Consider the following 23,213-nt stretch of genomic DNA (forward strand, 5'->3'; position numbering starts at 1 on the left):
AAAAGCAGACAGGAAGGGAGACTTACAGTGAGGAATGATAAGGACATTTTGGTAAAAGCTGGGGCCATTTTCTTAGCAATAACACTCAGTAGGGAAGTAGGGCATGCTGTGTTCCCATGTATCCACTAGGTGGTGTTGTTGTCTCACCTTGACACGTGGCACTCTGAAGACCACTGGCTCGATGGTTGTCTTGGTTAGCATTAGTCCCATAGCTATCTCCACATCACGCACATTGCACTCTGACTTTTGCAGAAAGGCCAAGCCCTGCAGGAATGACACAACCAGAGGAGTTACAGGTTGTCTTATAGAGTGCTATGTGTATGGTGACTGACTGATAAAATAAAATAAAATAAATAAAAAAGAAAAGCAAGAAAAATAATGTGGAGATCAGACCAGTACCTTGTGTGGCTCAGGAGAATGAAAACTGCTGCAATCAACAAAGTAGGGAGTCTCAGGGACTATCTCATAAATGTGCACTCTGGTATCACCCTGGAAAATGGATGAAACATCTAAATGTTACATCAAGTTTTTATTTTATGCAACTTGTGGCAATAATGGCAGTCAGTTCTGTCAAGTTGCTGTTAATGCTCTTACTTTTCCCGTGAGGATGACCACACTGGTGTCAGGGTCATAAAAAGGGATGAGTGTAGAGGGGGAGACATCCACAGTAGTGCTAGCTACGGCTCCAGAGGACAGGGAGTCAGCAGAGTACAGGTAGAGAACTCTTTCACTGCGACTGCAGAGACAGAACACGAGGGGTGATTGAATCATGAGGCATGGTTTAGTATAATTAAAGACTTTTTTAGAAAGGTCACACACTTCTGTATTGTAAGAACTGTTAGCAAAAGTCACTGAAATCACTCAAATAAATAAATATATATATATATATATATATATATATATATATATATATACATACATATATATATATTTTCCTGATTTATGATACTGTAACACTGTCAAGTTGTGTTCAGTACCTGTCAAATCCTGAGACCAGCAGGTACTTGCCCTCACACACCCACACTACTCGAGCTCCTCTGTGGCCCTCAGGACCTGGACCCTCCTAAAAAAACAGAAAACAGTGACATAACATATGAAAGGTGTTAATGAAAAAAAAAGCTGTTCTTCCTTCTTAAGAGTACCTCCTAGTTATCCAATCTCACTACAGATAATCACAAAGGTGGCTTATTGGAGCAACACAAGATGGTGACAAAAAACATCTTATAAAGCTTTTGGGTTGTCTTCTACCAAACAGGAGATTAAAAGAGCTCAAAGTTGTAAATATTAAAATGTCAATATGAAAGGAGACTAATCTCATCTCTTTATGGCTATCCTACCATATTTCCTCCTTGTGATGTACATACCTGCACAGGTGAAGTAGACTTGCGAGGGTCATAGATACGAACTTTGCCATCTTTGCACACTGTGGCCAGGAGCTTGCCATCTGGGCTCCAAGCCATGCCAAACACCTGAACGTGAACCACAAGAGAGGTCAAGAAGAGGAAGAAACTGAGTGGCATGCAAAATGAACATTTAACATTTATGATCCTTTTTTTAACGTAACTTCCTTAAGCTATCCTCTCATCGTGGCTGAATGAAAACTTTATAAACTCAGACTGAGCTTTGATTTAATAGTTTTTCAGTAGTCTTGTATTTTGAGATTAAGATTTACAGTAAGTGGTTCCTGGTCACCCACCTGGTCCTCGTGTCCAGTGAGGAGCTTGACCTGCTCTCCGCTCTCCAGGTTCCACACTCTGACTGTGAGATCATAAGATGAAGACACCAGTAGTCCACTGGCCATAGGGTGAAACCTGATGGAGTAGATTTTCTCCAAGTGGCCTGTGAGGGGTCACATCAGCTGTCAATTAAGAATCTATTATAAAGAAAACTGAATTCAGGTGATTTCAGTAGTACTCTTTGTGGAGGCTGTCCTACCTTGCAAGATGAGGTCAGGCTCAGTCAGGGTCTCTTTGAGCCCTCCCTCTGGTATCTGCCACAACCGTATCTTTGCATCATCACCAGCTGGCAAGGTTAGACAGGGAGACAAGTATCACACACATGCACTTACAGTATCACCACAGACAGTGAGCAGTGCCACATACAAATATTCATACATTCATATATTCACTCACCCACAGCAAGCTGGTGTGTGTTGAAGGGGTCCCAACAGAGGTCAGACACATTCACAGAGTTTTGGATGGTGGGGAAAGCTGTGTCTGGCAGCCTGCCTGGCTGGGACCGCTGCAAAGGGAGATGAACAAAATCAGTCTAACACACACATATAGTGATCTCAACATATCATATTGTAATATCATTATTGGTTTTAATGGGATAAGTCAACGTGGAGACACCAGCATTTTTTTTTTAATCAACTGGACTTTCTAGTCTGTTTCCAGCTGCTGCCTTACCTCCATGATGGCAATTTGGCCTCCAGAGATGGCAAGGGGCACTGCCACACGTTCACGGTTGACACAGAAGCCGTCAGATTCCCCTGGTGTAGTCAGGTTGAGGCCCCGTATGTTGGTGATGTGTGTGTCGCGGTGCATGACTGCACCCTGGATGTGACGGAACTTGGAGGTTGGCCCTGGATTAGAGATCATTTTAAATAAACAGCACTACCAGTGAAGACACATGAATATGAAATTATAATATAGGATTATAATAGAATAAAGATATGTGAGGTGTGCATATTTCTGTTTGTGCGTTCATACCCAGCAGGTTTTGGATATTCTTGGCGCTCTGGCTGGGACTGGGGGATGGGACGAAGCCTGAGGAGAGGCCAGAGGTGGAGGAGGGAGAGCGGGTAGGGGCGGCGCTGCTGCTGGGAGTGCTCAGGGGACTGCTGGAGGTGGAGCAGCCACGTGCCGTATCCTGTTGAACAGTATGTTATGTGTTAACTTGTCAGGATATAAATCTGTTTTTACGTTACTATAACTCACTCATATAAAGTCACCAAAACCTTCATGGTAAGATGCTTTTAGAGAATTTATTCCTAGATTAGCTAAAACCTGAGACCATGTTATAATAAAACATTTTCCACAGATGTCTCTCTTACCTCCTTGCTCACCCCACTGGCCACTTCCTTCTTTGCAGGTGTATTATTGGCTGCTGGAGCCTTGGGTTTGAGCCGTTTGTCTGGCTGAAGGCTGACTTTGTCCACCTGAAGACAAACAGAGCTAATTGCTTAAAATGTCCGTACAATGTAAAGACTGGAAAATCACTGACATGGCGTATGTCAAGTGTACCTGCTTGTTCCCTCCCTGCCACCACTCATCAGCAGACATAGCCGGCGTTGTGCCCACTGTGTCTGGGTAAAGGTCTGCATGAAACTCGTTGCCTGAATTCTGGAAGACACACACAACACACACACATGTGCATGCATGAAAACATCAATGCTAACATGTACATCACTTGCATGTGTTATGAATTTGGTGTATATGCAGACATGTGAACAGATATGTGTGCTGCTTGCGTACCTTGCGAGGAACTTGATAGCTGATTGGCACAATGCAGCTGTCTGTCAGCTGAAGCACACGCATCACTTCGCAGGACATGACATCCAATGCCAGCTTGGGAATCGTGGCAACCCCTCGTGTTGAAGCATCGGTCAGACAGTGGCTCACTACAGAAATAAGATAGAGAGATGAAAAACATGGGAAAAAGGGAAGAGAAGGGGTCAGAAAATGGGAGGGAGGCTGTGACTGATAACAGATGAACAACTGTTACCTTGAGACAGGAAAGGTTCCGCGGCAGAGACTTCAAAGCAATCAACCGCAGTGTCTCCCTGTACAGGAGAGAACATCAGTAAATCCTTCACTGTACTACAAAGTATGACTCTTAAATCTGTTGAAGCAGAGAATGAAATACTTCTCATGTCAACCCAAGATAATAATTATCAGCACAAAAACAGAATATAAATCACAGAAATGACAGCTGACCTTCAAAATATGTAACTGTCAAAACTGATGAATATTTGATTGCTATGTTACTACATAAAAGTTTTCAGGATGGAATATTTATCCTATGCAGACAATTTATCCACATCTTACCATGCCAGCCAGTATGACCAAGCCAGTGTCATCATCAAACAGAGGGATCAGCGTCCTGAAAGGGTAAAAAGGCAAGAGAAGGAGAGGGAAAAACAGAGAGAGAAAGAGTCAAATTAAGCTTAGAGTTTGCACACTGATTATACCCACTTATCAGACAATTAAAAAAAAAAAGTCACATTGTCGAGTTTAATTAAGGTGCCACTAGATGGCGCAAAATGCCCAATTTTGGGACACACAAAAGTTTTTCCGCAGATTTCCCCTGCAGTTAAGAGAAACAGAGGGAAAAAACTGGTCAACATGTTCAGTTAAACAGCTTTACAGACAGACTCAATCATATTCACTCAAAGCCATTCACTGTGATTTCATTTTGTACCATTAGGCTAAAAAGCTTATTATAAAGGGTACAAAAATAGCATTGATTTCATGAGGAACCACACTGAAACAAATGACTTTTTCATAATTTAGTTAATCTGATAATCATTTCTTCAATTCATTGATGAATTTTAGTTTGCAAATGTCATTCAGTATTCAGTATTTACTGTCACATGAGACCAAGAAAAGCAACAAAGCCTCACAATAAGGCAGCTGGAACCAGATGTTAACATTTTTGCTTGAGAAATAATAACTTTTTTTATCAGTTGGAATAGTTGTGGATTAATTCTGTTGATGGATCCAACAGAATAACTGTTTTAGCTGACCTTAGCCCAGGCAGGCCTCATGAAGGCTAAAGTCACCTGCCTCCTCTCAAATGAATGATTGAAGAAACTGAATGGGCTTTTTACTAAATGGGTAGAGTCCAACTGGCTGGAGTAACGAAACCAAACAGGATATCGTGACTTGGACAGAGGCACACTTGCACAGGCAAAGTTGGCAAGTCTCTGCTTCATATTCTCCCCATTCTGTATGTTTTGAACTCTCTCCTCTTTCCTCCCTTCATCAACAACAGAAAAAGTCAGCATGCTGTATTATTCTCCAGGGCTGCTCCAGTGTCAGAGGAAGAGGACAGAGTGCTGGCTGATCCAACCACTTCACATCACAAGGCCAGAGATAGGCTGCCTGAAGTGGAGAGGCATTTCCAGTGATTGGCTTATGATGACGACCTTGTGTAAGGGTACTATTCTAGAGAAACGCCACTCGGCTGCCTCCACATCAACTGAGAATGACAGACTGGTGATGTAATGCTCCCAGTATGACAGCATAATGACAGACTAAGTTTGGGTATCTTAAGCGACTGCTTATGGTGACACGCAATGGTTTCTACTGCATGCGACAGTGACAGACAAAGAGAGAGAGGGAGAGACAGTGTGTGTGTGCGAGGGGGTATTTGTATGAATTTTAAATTTGAAAACAAACAGATTTTTACATCTTAAGAAGCAAACCTATACAAGTTCAGAAAAAGTAAGTCACTAAAACTACACTAAGACAACCTGCAATCATTCTGCGGTTGTAACAGCCCAAATCCTTTGTTTACGTTTATACATCTTTTCCAGGTGACAAGGAACTACATTTTTCATTTTCATTTTAGTCTTTTGTTACATTTTAAGGTTATTTTGCTTTTGGCAGTTTGCACTAATTGGAGGCAGAGAAACGACTGAATGCCAGTCATGACTGTTTTCTGATAAACTAGCCTGCCAAGGGGAAGCTATCCAGAAAAATGTATTTATATTGTATGTGGGTTATGTCAAAAGTTGTTTATTAGGAGTGTTTCTGAGTTAATCAATTGACACTGCACATAGCTGCTGCTCTGCATGATTGTAAAGGGGAACAAATCTTCTATGTTATTCTGTAGTATTGCACATAGACCTTACTGTTAGGCCTGATTTTAGTACATGAATCATTTCCTAAAAAAACTTTTTATTTTAAGTTTCTTACTCTGACAATACTGCAAGTGTTTCAACCCATTATATGTATTTTTTTAAAACATGAAGCTCTTTGAGACAAATTTGTGACTGCAAATGTCACACTAATGTTTTTTTCCATCCAAAGTATTTCTGACATATTAAATTGGACACACAGGGAGCTGGCTTGTTATCAGGAGCCTCTATTTTTCATCCTCACTGTCTTTAATTCACCAACAAAACTAGACCTGTCCCAGACCTGTTACTGTTCATGCCTCTCACATCGCTCCCTCCCTCTATCCCCAGCCGGCGAAGTCAGCAAGGGGCGGCTACGCTTCGTTAGGGGTACTGTGTGTTCCCATGTCCGAGTCAGCCCGCAGGGAGTCCCTAAGCACCTCCATTCCCACACCCCTTTCGCTGCCTGCCTTCCTCTCCCAAACTTACTCTTTCCCATTCCTTGTCAAACACCACCACCTTGCACCCTGCGCTCTCTTTGTGCCTCCAGTCCCAATTATTTCTCCAAATTGCCGTCACTTTCTCCTTCCCTTATCTCTGGTTTTCTCACAGTAAACGTACAAGTCAAACAGCCACGTCATAGAAGTGGAGCTTTATCACTGATAATGGCCTCTGTTTACTATCACTTTCATGCTCCATCTCACCAGCCCATTTTCCCACACAAGCCATACACACATGCAAGCACACATTTATGCACACAAATGCACAAGTACACATACATACATGTGCTAATAACACAGCTTAATGATGTATGTGCACATGCATTAATAACCTGTAGTTATGCACATGCAGGGTTAATTGTGGGAGTGAGCTGGTTGTTGCAGATCTCAATCACATGGGCTGATTGTGAATGAAAAGGAAAACGATTATAGACCTCATTCATGCTCTTAGTAGAGAGGTTGTAAATAGGTGTGTGCGCGTAGTACCAAATCCAACCTGACACACTAATCCAGACATAAGCTTTATTCAGTTCATTGAGTGTGTGACTGAAACAGGTTTAACCTCAGACACACACATATGCTAATTAGTCGTAAAAACAACAACAGTAAAATGTTTCTGAGTTATGGCATACAGTAGGAGAGAGAGTAAAAATCCCATCTGGATAACATGAACAGCAGCTAAAAAACACTTCACCATGGAAAGATTTAACTCCATAAACTGACAATTTAGTACTTTCCAGTCTCTTACTGTCAGGGCTATCTGCTTCCACTAACATCTCAACACCTTTACAACTCCTCTAGCACTCAGCAATGAGCCGCCTGATGCTCCAGAAATCCTCCTGGCTTCAGTCTGTCACTGGCAATATGCTCCTATCAGAGTTCACACAAAACAGAGAGCAGAGAGAGTCTCCCGCCTCGTCTGCCATCACCTCACACATCAACTCTCACACACACACAGAACCAAATGCACATCATAAAATGACCTTCTGCCCATGACAGCAGCCTTCAGCACTAGCAGATATGATGGGTATATTACTCTGCTCTCATGTGCATCTGCGTGTGTGCACGTATGCCAGAATTTGAGCCAGCCCAGGTATATTATCATTATGAGAACGTGTTGTCGTATGATAACACAAGAGATGCTGGAATAACTGACTAATGGAGGGCCAGACAAATGGATCTGATGATAGACAGACACAGAAATGGTGTGTGTGTGTTTAAACCAATATAGTACATGTGATAGGGCATTTGCAGCTGAGATTATGGAGGAGACAAAACCTACAGTTTGACTGAGCAAAAATGTTAATGGCGGGCACTGCAATTAAATGATGGAAACACACACACACACACACACACACACACACACATACACATACACATTAAGGTAAAGAGATAATGACCGTATTATGAGTAAAAACTGTGGTCACACATGGTTCATTCCTATAGCACCATAAATATGCTTACCAGCATGACAAAATATGAGAAGTATGAAATATGCAACCAACACACACCAACACACACTGTGCACTTATATGAGTACATATAGGCAAGTCGAGGCGCGGTGATAGCATCATACACACACAGCACCGTATTATATACAGTATATAGGTGAAGCTAATGAAAGCAGCCTGTAGAGGTATAAGGTTATAGGTTGAGCTGCAGCAGCTATGACCAGATCAGTATCAGTCAAAGGGACCTTTCTCTGTCATATGAGATCATGGCCTTTAACTAGGCCAGCCGAAGTGCTAAAAACACACACTAGACAGCACAATAAGATCCAGCCAGGTAGGCGCTGGTCAGAAAGTAGAGAAGAAAGAGAGAAGAGTTATTTGGGGGAATATAAAACCAAAACAAAGCAGCTGGTTGTCTACTTCTATATTTTAGCTAGACAGACTTTGAAAAAAACTTCAAAAATCCTGAAAAGTTATACATAAAGACATACATACATATATATACACATTGGAGATTGCAGTTTAAATTACAGATTCACTTTTTTTCATCATTCAAATAATACTAATAAGAAACCATTTTGAGTGAAGCTACACCAATGACAGATTTTGCAAAGTGGGACATTTTACAGATGAAAAATAAACGTGGTTGACAAACTTGTGATTGGTGATGCTATTTCTGAACTACCCTAAACATATTTTTTGGCATTTCTGTATTATACATTATTTTATACTTATTGGTCAAACTGTATGCTGATGAGCTGGTATAACCAACTCTAATTCTGGCTTGTGTAACGACAAAATGAATGTGAAAAATAAATAATGATGTGTATACTGTGCATAATAGTGCCGACTCAATACAGAAAATCAGCTGCTTTATGTGGTCTGACCTCAGCTTTAGTCACTGTATTCTGTTTTGATTTCATTCTTTTCCTCTCTGTCATCCACCTCCCTCCCCTCTTTCTCCACTGTCTTGGTTATGTCATTCCATTCAGTGGGAGTGAGTGAGCGATGCAGCACTATCAATGAGGGTGAAGGATTTGCTGAACTGTGAACTCAAACAGTCCACTTTATCAGCCCTCCTGCCTCACAGACTGCAGGCCTGTAACTCGTTGTGCTGTGCAGGCTCGCCTCTGCTGTCCTGTCAGGCAGAGTGAAACTAGAGCTGCTGTGGCCGTAAAATAATGTTTGGATTATCACACAGGGTCGCAGGAACACTTGAGGTGGGTCACAGCAAAAACAGTGGACATGTTGTTGGAGACTTCAAGTCACAGAGTTTGACTGTGAGAGTGGACAAAGGTTTTCCCAGTAGTTCCAGCTCACAGTGGGTCAACACTCGTTGCCATACTACTTTTTAAATTTAAATTTAATGACAGCTAAGGTCCGATTTTGTGAGGTTCAATAACTCAAAATAAGCACATTTTGGCACCAGAGGAGCTTATTGGTCAAGAAGCACACCACCTAACTGCAAGGCCAGAGGGTTTGATTCCATCTGTGGACCTTTCTCTCTACTGGTTTCCTGTCTCTCTACATGTTCAAACTGTAAATTAATTAAAGGCAAGAATGGTGAAAAATAATGTAAATAGCAACATAGGTAGTAGAAGCTATAGGTTTTAGTTATGTTGGTGAAGTAATTTAGTACCAAAATGTGGCTGAAACAAACATCATCACAGGATCTTTCTTCAAATCTTAAATGTTGATGAATTTGGGTGCTGTTTTTGTTCTTTCTGTTTTTGAATATACCTCTTCTTTTCTATATGTGTTAGTTTTCACATTTGAGAAAAAACTCAAAGCAAAAGTACTAGACCATGTAGTTATCTATTAAACTCTACTATTTTTATTTAATACACTGAAACTCACTTTTAACACCATTACTCATTTTCAATAACATTTTAAGCCTTATTTTATCTTCCCCACACAAACCCACTATCACTGATGAGGCAGATCTGATAGTGTAGAAAATGAATCAGCAAAACTATTTGGTATGTTGAACAATTTACTGCAACTAAAGAGCTGTATCTCCCATTTAAAAGATTGACCATATGAGTGCATGCTTTTTTATTGTCTTAAGTTATTTTCATCATTGCTATCTGATAATGAGAGGTCATATGACTAGCAGATTATTTATTTGTTCTGATGATAAACCCTGCCCTCTTCCTGTCTTTATAGTTTTCTGTGACAGCCACTCTTGCTGTTCCAGTGTTATTACTCTTGTGTAAGGGTATTGGACACACCTAATGGATTTAAGCACACTTAGGCTGAAGGCCCATGGGTCTTCACATTTCCCAGACAATGGAAGGACTGGTGCGGAATAATCCACTGCTGATTAAATGGGATTCGTAACAGAACAACACCGGACCAGTGAAACCGTCTCCAGGATAGTAAATCCTGGTTTGGTTTCTAGTGTTGTTTAAGAATGTGTAATATTTTTAAGAGTGATAGAGAATTAGAGACAACGGTTAATACAGTATTAAACTTAGTTTAAAATCATGGAAAGATCACCAAAAACAGCCAACAAATGGTTTGGCAATTCAAACTTTGAGGCATAACATATGAGCAAAAAATGCCCAGGCAAACATATAAACAATACATCCAGACTAATGAACTTTGTCACAAGTTACACTGAGGAATTAAACCTCTGCGCTTGTAATGTCTGAATTTGTATAAATGTTTCCATTAGAGCTCCAAAGCCTGCACCACAGAAGCTAAACCACAGGGTCACAGCAAGGGTAGCGTCAATCTAAAACTTCAACTCACAATGGTTGGATGTTACATCACAGTTACACCATCATTAAAACCAAATTTATATGGTTATCCTCACCTCATTCCCATAGAGATCAAAGTTTCAGACCTGATCGTCTGCCACCTGATTTAAATGTGGCTTGATTTCTCATTGTTTCTGGACAAAAGGCAGTGAAGAGAATGATAATTAGTTTTTTTTTATTAGCCCCAACTTGAACCTTTCATGTATCATAATCATATTCAAATCACAAGGCTAAACATCTGTTTTTCCTCAAACACAAATCCCTGAAAATCTCTGAACAACCCAGACGGTCATTTAACACACTTAATGTAAAAAAAGAAAAAGATTTGTCATCAATTTGTGCAATTGTACTTCCTACAGTAATATGTGTATCTAGCCAAAAATTACATATGTCAGTGCTCTTTTTTTTTTAATTGAATGGAACTTTTTTTCATCCAGATGATTAAAAGAGCCTTTGACCTGTCAGGAAATACCTTCAAAACAGCTGTAAATGTTATTAAACAACTTTTAGGGTTTTCCATAAATGAAGAAACAGATCCTTAGGTCTACATGATAGGCTCAAACTCCAGCAAGGTTCTTAAAAGCTAAGACTCAGCTCTGTCTGGGGCAGCATTAAATGCAGCCTCAAAGCCATGATGAGTTCAAGGATGCGCAGCAGGTGTCTGAGTCAAGCTGCACAGTTGCCCTGCTGAGCACTGAAATGTACTGAAGTGCAACATACTTTCTCCTCTGTGTTGTAGGTGTGTGTGTTGTTTCCAGTATGTGTGTGTGTGTGTGTGTGTTTAATAAGTGCACTGGGCCTGCCTGCCTGCCTAGCTACCTTCAGTAGCCAGTTCATTAGAAAGGAATTAGAGTTGACGCACTGCATTACTGAGAGAGAAAGAAAAGCCAGGATTGTTGGTGGAGGGGCCAGCTGTGGCCACGTCTGAGCCCGAGTGACGAGGCTCTCAGATGGGCTGCCAAGCGGTTGCTCACGACTCTCTCCTTGCTTCACCGGGCCCCCGTCCCTGGCCCCCTGACAATCGGCATACACATGTACAGGCACACATGCACGTGCATATAGGCATGCTCAGGATTTAATTAAACTCACTGAGTCCCATGTCAACAGGTCTGCAGTGACCCCTCTGACACCCCCCCCCCTTCCCCTCCCGTCCCCCTACACACACACACACTCCCAGTTCCACATACAACCACATGCAAAGTTGCCAGAGGGAAAAAATAAAAAAAGCTTTAGTAGTCATTTTCCTCCTGTCCTCAAGAAACAGTATAACGCTTCATTACCATTCCAACTTGTCGTCAGTGCAGCTCCGTCCTCACAATGCTACGAGCAGCTACAATCTGCACCGCACATCTCAGCTAATCCTTGTTTGCAGGGGAAACAATGAGCCCGCAACAAGACAGTCCATTCTGTATCAGCCACATACCAGATCTTTACACAATATCAAGTATGTGAAGAAAAACAACCCTTTACAATATAATAGACACTTAGACACAATTTAACACACGGTGCTGTCTGACCACATAAGGACAGCGTGTATGTTTTGCATAATGTTGACATGAAAAAGGGAAACCCCAATCTTTATTTTTACAAGAGGAGACAGAGAGAAAGAAAAAGAGAAACCCAGGGCTTCAGCTGGTTTAACATATGATTACACAGACCAATTAAACACGCGGTTCTACTTATCTGAGATGACTACGAGACATTAGAAGTTCTCTTGCATACAAACGCTCATGCAGACATATAAATGCGTTGTAAACTGATCCAGGCGGGCTGAGCAATAAAGTAGCTGGGTCCCTGGTCATAAACTGGCAGGAGCTCTCAGACCCTCGACCCCACTCTGTGGACTGGGAGGGCTCAAGGGTGGACTTGGGTGCAGGGGAGTGGGGGCAATAGAAGGATGTGGGTGGGCATAAGGGTGTCATGGTAGGACAGACTGAATGGGAGGTCAAGGTGTGAAAACTCTTAATAGGAAGCATGAATCTTTTGAATGCACTCTGATAAAAGTAAGACTGTTTGCTGACAGACATTAAAAAGCATGTGTACTTTCAATCCTGACATGTGCTTGAGTCTGTGTTTGCATCTGCCATGTCTGAGGTAAGTCTTTTAAGGGCTTGTCGATGACTGCAGAGGCCCGGAAGAGTTGCGTTCCGCATTAACCCTGGGGTTCAGCATCAAGGGCCTAGGCTAGATGACCATTAAATAACCTGTCGGCTGGGGCCTGGGAACCGACCTGCAACCACGACTGTCCCAGACGAGAGGAGAGAGGGGAAAGGATGGCACAGAGGATAGAAAAAGAGAAGGGGTGACTGTCACGACCTCACCGACCCTCTTTGCTGTTAGGTCACCGGAGAGAAGTCCGGCTCTCGTCATGGTTGCATTTTAAACGTTAAACACAGACGGAGGTACAAATGTTTAAGAGGAAGCGAGGAAGGAGTTTTACACTCTCAACTCTCAGTTGATGGATTATCATCCAATATTAGTGCTTCACAGATGTGCTGTGTTCAGCAAAATGTATGCCAATGACGCACAGATACATTCTGCAAAAAATTTACAATGAAACAAGACCTGAATGTGAGCACACCACCACTATGGATGACAGCAAACCAATTGTCTGAAGAAATGTGCTTTGGGCTACATCTAGGCTCCAAAAACATCATCCTCAGTGCATGACTCTCACAGTGAGTGCAAACTTAGGTTAAAAAGTTTAAATAGAGAAGCAAGTCATTATTTTTCCATTCAGTTCTTTCTTTTCATTATCAAATGTCTAAATAGGAGTGTTTCATTAATAGTCCCATTTACGTCTTTCTCATTCACAAGCAAGCCACACAGCTAATGTTTAATGCCAAAGACAAGGGAATACATTTAAAAATCAAATCAATGAAATAAAATCATAACAAGACAAATTCTTTATGATATAATATAAATAATCAGATCAGCAGATACTTTAATTATGGTAAATCTAAATTGCACATGTATCTGTATCAGCATATGACCTAAAAATACTTCGTATCCACTTAAATTCAGTGAATAAACCACTAAATAGTAATTTCATGCTATAATTCATCCATGGATATCATGTATTCCATAGTAATTATTCTGCATACCAGAGGAATAACTTAAAAGTAATGATCATAAGTTCAGCTTCGACTTGGCTCCACTGAGTCAGTCGCTCCACACCATGCATTGATTTGTTATAGGGAACAAATTGGAGATGATGTCAGACTTAGGTGCACTCAAGTCTATTTTTCCTTCTGTGGAAAAGCTACAGTCCAAACTGTTGCCGTTCTGCCATGCACACATTGAACCACCCAATAAAGTCCACTTTAAAAACACAATCCACCAATAACAGGCTCGATGACTGACTTACTGCCCTGTTAAAATCATGTCCAGCTAAACAGACCGTGGTGGCTCTCGGACGGACACTTGGCCGCTAAAGAGCAACCAGCCGGGTGATGGTTTGGAGGACGCCACAAGTTAACTGTGATATCACATGACCTGGACATTTAACAAAGTTCCTTTGAACGATGGTAGAGCTTGACCTTGTACAAAAGCTCACACTGGATGATCCAAACCATTTTCAAAACATACTTGCTCTACTGTATATGGCTGAGTGTGTGTGTGTATGAAACTTTCCTTCATACACAGCCAAGACAGAATTATTGGAAATGCTTGAACCATAAAACCCAGTAATTTACAGACACACAACATTACTGTTTAATATTTGTTTTTCTTGCGAAGCCTGAGTGCGTGTGCGCAAATGAATGAGAGGGTCAATGAGTGAGAGAAAGTGAGAAAAATAAAGAGAGAAATATAAACCCTAAAATAAATCCTTCAGACTTTCTTTTCCCCCCATTCCTGCTTGACTACAGCTACGAAAACATTCTCGACGCGTTCAACAGAGCGCCTTTCATTGATCGTCATTCACACATGTTTTGACGGCGTGGTGTCTTCCAGTCCTTCTTTATCAGAGTCAGTTAACAGAGGAACGTTTATCAGTCTACCAGCCAGTGGGTCTCTTATCTGACTCGTCTCTCTGTGAGACACACAGACACACAGAGACACACACACACACACACACACACCTTTGCTAGCTGAGTGCGACTATGTGTCCATACTTGCTCTTTCTGGTCCATCTAAAACTCCACTTTATCACTCTCATCACTACCTCTGATCTGTCTCATATCTTAAAAGCAAAAATTCCACTCTTGCTGGAAGAAAATATTGTGTATCTCCAAAAAGTCAACATTCAATATAACACAAAAAAGGCTCACCTATTTTCAGAGTGACAACTGTTATTTTGGTTTCACTTTATGGCTGATAAAGTTGCTTACTTCATGTAAAAACATGAAAATCAAGTTGAACTTGAAGTCAACTGTAAACTACAAGAGTATCCAAAAGATACCTGTCCCGCATCACGTTGTAGGCCAACTTCAAAATTTATTTCAGCATCTTCCTCTCAGCTTCAGTGTGGCCTTATCTTTCCCCCTTTGTCCTGGGTGGACCAAGTGTGCATGAAAGCTTGTATTTTACTGTTATTGGGTCCAGTATACCCACACTAAATCATCTGCTTTAATGACCAAAGCAGGGATATGGACAGCTAAAAGTAATAAAAACCTCACGGGACAAAGCAGATTTACTACAAGAGAGATGGTGAAAGATGGAGAGGGAGGGGGAAAAAAAGAGAGAAACTAAGCGAGACAGAGAGAAGTAAAAGATAAGATTGCTATCACATTCGTGTAGTAAATCACAACAGTTATGCGTGTCTTCATAATGTCTGTGTACATGCGTCCGTGCACGTGTCCTCATAAGAATGCTTTGAGCTCTATCGTGCTACATCTGGCAGAATTAGTGGACATAAAGGGAGAAAAAGAAAGTACCAAATTGTTACAGAGGACACTGTAGCCTTGACTTGATCGCCCTAATGAGCTGCAACTGGTACAACAAGATCGACTCCTGTTCCACACACACAAACACACACACACACACACACACACACAAAATCTCCATGTGTGTCTTGGAAAACCATGTTTTTTGACCACCCATACAGAGTTACCATTGCTAATGCACACTTTAGTATTCCAGTCATACATTACTAACATTTCAAGTGTGTAAACTTCTCGCGGTAAATAGAGGGGGGGTATGGTCAAAGGGAAAGTAGAAAATATGCATTTGACGAAGAGAATTCCAAGGACATACACACACACACACACAGAAACACACTCTTGGTGTTGTCTATGTGGCGCTCATTGAGCCATCATCTCGTAACAATGAGCAGTGCTGACCAGACGTTTACAAGCCCACATCCAGCTTCAGTTCGGGCTTTTCCACTGCATGATGAGGCAGCTTTGAGCAATTTGTTAACACAGCATATGCATATTCCTCTGGAGGATAAAGCTAAGTGGTGCCCTTGTTACATTGAACTCAAACAAGCTTTAGTCTCACAAACTCAGAGGAGGCTGGAGAGTCATGAGATAAAAAAACCATAACAAAATGACAATCATAGTTAGAGCACTAAAACAGATAACAATAAGAACAAGATGCTCTCTCTCCTGCTCTTTCTTTTCATTTAATCAGTCTCTTCAACCTCGCCTGGATGTCAAGGCCTCCACATCCATCATTTCAAGTTAATGTTATCAGCGCTTTGTGCCACAGCCGAAAAAAGAAGGCTTGTTATCTTAGTGCATGTGTGCCTGTGTGTTTGTTTTTATGTAACCTCCTTTATTTAAATAAGCAGGTCATTTTAAAGCCAAATTACTTGTTGATTGTCTTAAAAAACCCAAAGTGGCTTTCAACAGTGGCCTGATATCGTAATAAAAGATCACCCAACACAGAGAGACACAACGAAAAGAAATGCATGCAGGGCAGGAAAAGCCATAAGAGTATGGAAACAATGAATCAAGGAAAGACTACACTGTTTGAAGGATGGACAACAATGAACAGTGGTAGAAAATGTAGTGTACAATAGTAAAATATATATTTTACTTTGAAAGACAGGAAATGAGACAGAAGGGGATGATAAAAGGACTGCCAAAGAAAACCTGTGACATTTAAATGTTCTTTGTGGATCTCAGCATTGTGCCGTGTGCCTGCCTCTACACAAGGCACGCTCCCACCACATCATGTGACTGATGATAAGTCCACGGAAGGGGGGTGGGGGGGTGACCAAGCATTTTTGTCTGCTGCTCCATTGGGCTGAATGGGATCAGACTGACTGTGAGTCAGAGGGGTGGAAATCTTTATTTTCACTCTGCGGTTCTGTCAAGCACTTTAATTTAGATTATGAGAAAAAAAGGCTACATCTGCACTCTCTGATATAAAAGAATGAAGAAAATGATGCAATGAAAAATATACAAAGTGAATTACATGTGTGTAAAAAGATTATTTGTACATCACATATCACTGCATAGGTTGCCTTGATCCATTTTATCAAAACATGTGAACAACCCTACTGTAGCACCGGGATAACCTATGGTGACCTGTGTAGTATAGTTGTTCTCATCCCTCTGATAGAGTTTCTGTAACACAGGAATGAAGTCATAGTGAACATAGTGTAACTAAGCTGAACTCATTTTGCTTCTCGCACTTAACCACAGGCATGTTGCTGTTACCCAATACCTGACATACCAGACTGCAGGAAGCGAGTAAGACCAGAAGGTAGGAAGGAGGGAAGGAAAGGAGTAAATGAAGGAAGATGGAATCAGAAGAGAGATGAAGAAGAGATGATTGGCCTAATTGGGTAAAAGAAGAACCACTGTTTCCGGGCTGCAAGAAGTTTGGAGATATTTGCGTGTCTTTTTTAAAAATACAGATTTTGAGTATACTGTTGGAGTGTTTTTTCTTTTCTGTTAAAGCTCACTTCCCAGCAAAGATTGGGTCAACCAATAAACATACATGACACATCGTTGAGATGTGGGAGGTTCCCAAAGCAACTCCTTTGCAAACTTTTGTCCTCAAATGCACAATAGCAATTGATTTCTACTGTAATTGATTTTTAATTAACATGTACAAATTGTAAAAATGACTAACAATGTAAAGAAGTACTGCAAAAAAATCACAAAGAAATGATCTCGCTGTCTCATCTCTGTTAATGGCGTCCATGGGAAAATGCCACTTCTGACGACCCTCAGAGCAACTGACGTCCAGAGGTCACCCAGACCAGACGCCCCCTCACCCTCACCCTCACCCCTCTGGATCTCACCCCTTCTTCTTAAGGCCTCTCTGCACTCTCTCCTCTTCTATTCTTCTTATCAGAGACACAGCGATAAGTAGAAATCCCTCTCTTTTAGCTTATGAGAGCGCAGATTCACAAATTCAGGATACCACAGCTGACACAACACCCACATGAGTCTAGTTTAAAAGACTTTGAAGGCTCAATAAGCTTGACAATATAAGTTGGTAAACCCAGGATTGTTTTCTTCAATTTAAGAATAAAATGAGCACTAATAGCTTGTCCTACTCTGAGACATGCACGACCCAGCTGTGCTGTCTGCCTCCATCTCTCTCCTTAATGAGAAGTGCCAGTGAGAGCAGAGTCAACAGACTAGTAAACCTCAAAGTGAACTATGGTCTGACCCCTCAAGGTTTGTGTGTGTTCGCTGTTTCGCCCTCCTCTGCATCAAACAAATGACTCCTGGAATCCCTAAAACTATAGCATACCGGTTCTTGAGGTTCTTGTGTTGAGGGCATTTTAATGTTGTTCACTGCCATAACTAACTCACATGAAACAGTCAGCTTGTTCCAATGGGACTGAAATGCCACGAAGGGACCAGAGACAAATGACAAAAGATCCCAAAATCATCATAATCATAAAAAGCACACAAACAAAACAATAAACAAGCAGAACAAACAGGAGCAAGATTTTTTTTCTAAATGACAGCCTGTCTGACCCTCCCTCTGACAGACAAATGTTAAAAAAGGGCAAGAGGATATTTTGGGTGACACACCAGGCCCTTTTTCATCCTGAAAATTAAGTCCTTTATGGGTCACATGTTCCTCCAAGTAACCAGAGCTGACATATGTAAACAAGATAAAACAAAGTGCGCGTGATAGACTTATACACCAAAGGTTCCTCTATGGAGGACGGCTTTATGAGGAGCATGATTGACTTGTAATGGGTAAAGCTAACAAGAGAGGACAGGTGGGAAGAGTCAACATGTCACCTAATGTTTAGACAGGTACAGACTTTTATGTGATCCAGTGCATTTGATTATAGCATTATGTGTTGGTTCTCAGTGACAACTTCTGCTTTGAACACACTCATATTCATCTGTCATGTTCCCATTGCAGCCACTAATTAACCATGGGTATTCCTAACTTTCTCCTTCTCCCTTCCCAGGTTTCTTGTCCTCTGCGTAGCCTTCATTCCCATGCACGGTTTTTCCTAGCTACTGGGTGTTAAGGCATTGTGGGAAGAAAATCAGCCCCAGCTTCACGTCTCACGACAGCCCACACATGCTGCCGTCAGAACAGATTTATGTGTGACAGAAAGACATATAGTTGTGGACAGAGGGGGCATGGCATGAATAAATATGCACAAACACACACATGAACACAGATACCAATACATATGCAGATATACTAAACACTAACAAAGGACCTACTCACACTCTCACCTAAGCCTCTAAAGGACACGGAGAGGCTGGGGGGAATAATGAGGAGGGATTGAACTGGGGCTCCAGCAGAAAGTAACCCGGGATGATCATTCCCAGGCTGTCCTAATGGGGAAACAACCGCCCCCACCCTCTCCCTCTGTGTTTATGCTCAGTAATTATGTTGAATATTGCAAAATATGATCTACGCTGTACATTCCTATATGACTTGTCATGTTGAAGGGATACTCCACAGCAAGGTTGCTTTACACTTGTTATTTCATAATTCAGTTAATACAAAAATGTGTTTCTATTTGCCACTAGAAGAAAAAAATGCAATCAAGTATAAAGCTCATGGAACAAGTATTCTTTGTAGCTTTGTCTTTGAGGAAAAATTGGTGAAATTGTGACAAATATTGGACTTTTTAGTACAAACTGGCCTAGTACAGTACAAAGAATTGTGATAGACACTTCAAGCTTTTTGCGGTGTTGTGCAGAGATCATCCTGCTAACTTCAATTCTTCGAAAGAAGGCATGTTTGTCATTTCGTCTGACAATGTGGGGAGTAAGTGGATAAGTGAAGTGTCACTCTGTGGTGAACTTTTCTCCTCAACTCTCATTCTCACTGACTCGCTTCCTATGGTGAACATCCTCTGGTTCTCCTGCAAGGACACTGGCCGACTCCTTTGTCTGCTAAACTTGCTAGTTCCTCTTTTTTCATATGTAAAACCCACAGGCATGCTGCAAACAACAAAGCGTGTACACCTCAAACCAAGACACATGCTCATATTTCTGAATAGATCTATGGGCATGATTCTGGAGGCTATGACTATGTAGTATGACTGTATTTATGTCTTCATGGTGGTCTGTGTTTTTTCTTGGCAGGAAGGTGATGTGGTGTTGGGTCACAGGGTCAAAGACAACCCATCAGCACATGTTGCTATATATTTAAATACGATTGTTTTAAATATTGTTTTTAGATATTTACAGCATACATTATAGCAAGCATACACAAAACACATAATTCAGTTTACAGCCAATATTGATTAGCAACATAAAAATAAGGAAAAAGTAGGTGGTCATTTATCACAAAAAAGATGCTTCTATCACTGCGTGCACTGATTTGTAATACACACAAGTCATTCTTCACTTCACATTTACAATCATGCATTGGTATTCTACTCCTGTGACTTGTATTTTGTTCACAGCAGTATACCACAATGCCACAGAATAAATCATGTGTCAGAATCTAAAACCATAAAACCGTACCAATTCCATGAATTAGGTAGTTTTAGGCAGAGCTGAACTTGAAATAAAGTTGAGCTGAAGAATAAAAGTTAGCGTACATCACTGAGGCAAGAAAAGGATGAGTGGAGTCAGAAATGATGAAGCAAATGTGAGAGACAGAAAAGCAGCCAGAAAAACAGAGGGCATTAGGGCCTAACAGGGTGGGGAAAGAGAAAGTGATGACAGTCTGGTTGACGAAACACTTAATCAGTACACACACACACACACACACACACACACACACACACACACACACACACACACACACACACACAGAGTGAATGAAATATAATATGAAAGAAAAAGAGAAAATATGAGACAAGTAAATTTGTAGAGAGAGAACTTAGGAAAGATGCCATCCCATCCCGAGGAAAGCAAAGCAAAAACGGACAAGAAGAAGAAATCCCTGTCACTTCCCTAAAAGTCTAACATAGTGCTGTGTGGCTAAGTGCTCCAGTTTTTAAAGTGTTAGCAAGCTGCAATTGGATCGGCAGCAAACCAGTGTTTTACTGGTTCCCCCTGGGCAATGTTATGGAGCGGGCTGGATGGTGCCTCGCCATCTTTTACTGAGCCAGGGTGATTAGAAGCCCAAACGTGCTGACGGCACATGCAGTAATTCTGTTAAAACCATTAGACTGTGATTTACACCACTGACCAAATGCCTGCTGCAACTGTCCTGTAATGTACAAATATGTGGAACAGACTGCATTTATATGACCAGAAGAAAGTCCTACTTCAGAGTAGAGTGGACAACACTGTATATTGTTTTATGTTGGATAGTTAAATGCAATGCTGTCAGTTTAATACATATGATGAGTGTTAAGATGATTTTATGTCTCATTTTGTCACCACATCTGGTCGTCTATTTTGAAGAACTTTCTTTGCTGTTGAGGAACTATGTTAAATGGTGTTTTTTTTTTTTGAATCAACCCTTTCATCCCAAAGTCGCTTTAATAAAATTGAATTTTACAATAAATTGTAAATGGAAATGTGCATTTATCCTCAGGCACTTTTGCTGGATTAACAATTTACTGACACCACCAGTCCTCTAAAATTGAAGTTATCATTAAGGTCACAGAGGTCCATGTCCTCAGTATTGTGTCTGGGAATTTTCAACTAGAACATCTTTAAATTTGAACATTTAGGACAAAAAAATGTAATCAAATAAACAAATAATTAATGAATTTAGCATCTAAATCATCAAGTAGGGAGATAAATTATAAAGAAAATATAATACAAAAATGAAATGAGATAAAAGTATTAAAATCAGACTGCAGTTGACAATGTTGAATAGGATTAGCAATTTTGTGACCAATCATGCCTGTAATGATAAGCAAGAGATCAAATTCACGTTTCTATTTGAATTTTTACAACATAAAACCATCAGGAAAAATATGACTTGTTCATGTTGGCATTGCACCACAATATTTATTTGTCAATTTACTTATCTTAATGGCACAACCTGCTGTGGAAACTTTCCATTCATGCTGACTTTGAAATTGAGAAATTTTGTGTGTGCTCAGCAGCTGGTTGTAAAAATCGAGCCACAAGTGAGACAGACGGTCGCCAGTCTGTAGGTGAGTCACTGAGTACCTGGGCTGTGGAGACGCTGGTCCTCAGCGCCATCCAACAAATTCCCCCTCAGTTACCTGCATAACCTCAGAACTCGTGGGTGTGCACACATAGGTTTGCAGTGAGTGTGTGTGTGATAAAGGTGGAAGGTTAGTGAAAGGAGGGAGGGAGCAGTGATTTTCTGAGCCTCAAACATGTGTGATAAAGTACAGCAGGGTAAGATTTATAACTTAACCTCTCTTTATTTCTTCTTAACATGTAAAACTCAGTTGCAGCTACGACTTAGGAGCTACATCTGGAGTCTGCAGGACATGTGTGAAATCATTTCTCTATTCCAGCAATTTTCTATAATGCCTTGCAGATGGTACTCTGTGTGTGTGTGTGTGTGTGTGTGTGTGTGTGTGTGTGTGTGTGTGTGTGTGTGTGTGTGTGTGTGTGTGTGTTACAAGGGCACAACTCCTACAGTAGGAGCAAGAGGAAAGCAAGCAGCAGAAAGGCACGAGCCACAGACTGTGTGGAGACTGCTATCAAAAGGTAAACTGTGCAAAATACATAAGCATGGCTAAACAAGTGGAACTAAAGTGTCCCTTGTCTACAGGATATGGAGGGTGGGAGGAGGGGGTGTGTGTATGGGAGTGGTAGGGTGGTGGGTGGGGGGGTTCAAGAGACATGCCAGAGGTGTGTTTGTAGATTATTTTTCTTGTTGGAGTCTCTATGCCTCCAGTATGAGGGTAAGTGTCATCAACACAATTAGAAATATGGCCTGCTTCCAAATATTTTCTACAATTTCTTGTCAACATGTGGCAAAAAACAGGAGCTTTGCAAGAACTCGCATGTCAAACCAATGCAAGCGTAAAATATGCAGCACCCTACAATTCTGTAACATGTGGCTAAAAGTACACATTGGAGGTGACACAGTTCTTGAGAGCTATCACTTTACTGTACCTTGCTGGGAAGCTCCACAGCCTGACATTGAAATAGGCTGCCAGCTGCCAACGGGTAGTTTGTCACTGGCATTAGGAACCATTCAATAGCTTTCTCAGCTTGTGGATGGCTCTCCAAATGAAGAAACCATATGTGCAAATATACACCGCACGTACACTGTTGAAGCAACCTACTATGCCTCATATGTCAACGGACATCTTAACAACATATAAGATTAATTAATAAACTGATGAATGAGGAAATAGCAGCATAAAAAAAACATTACT

At 41.1% G+C, this 23,213-nt stretch overlaps 1 protein-coding gene across 1 annotated transcript in view; it reads right to left on the reverse strand.

The window, feature by feature from the left end:
* Positions 1–23,213, reverse strand: part of coro7 (coronin 7) — a 104,109-nt gene that overhangs the window by 2,437 nt on the left and 78,459 nt on the right. Inside the window, exons 10-24 of the mRNA XM_053338009.1 lie at positions 4,050–4,104; positions 3,727–3,784; positions 3,477–3,622; positions 3,246–3,344; positions 3,056–3,160; positions 2,712–2,871; positions 2,409–2,584; positions 2,133–2,241; positions 1,936–2,022; positions 1,697–1,839; positions 1,365–1,469; positions 978–1,063; positions 595–736; positions 400–489; positions 148–264 (exon numbers count right to left, since the gene is read on the reverse strand). Of these exons, the coding sequence (XP_053193984.1) occupies positions 148–264; positions 400–489; positions 595–736; positions 978–1,063; positions 1,365–1,469; positions 1,697–1,839; positions 1,936–2,022; positions 2,133–2,241; positions 2,409–2,584; positions 2,712–2,871; positions 3,056–3,160; positions 3,246–3,344; positions 3,477–3,622; positions 3,727–3,784; positions 4,050–4,104 (1,678 nt within the window). The remainder of the gene's footprint in view (positions 1–147; positions 265–399; positions 490–594; positions 737–977; positions 1,064–1,364; positions 1,470–1,696; positions 1,840–1,935; positions 2,023–2,132; positions 2,242–2,408; positions 2,585–2,711; positions 2,872–3,055; positions 3,161–3,245; positions 3,345–3,476; positions 3,623–3,726; positions 3,785–4,049; positions 4,105–23,213) is intronic.

Source organism: Scomber japonicus, chromosome 18 (assembly GCF_027409825.1).
Source record: "Scomber japonicus isolate fScoJap1 chromosome 18, fScoJap1.pri, whole genome shotgun sequence".
Taxonomy (NCBI): domain Eukaryota; kingdom Metazoa; phylum Chordata; class Actinopteri; order Scombriformes; family Scombridae; genus Scomber; species Scomber japonicus.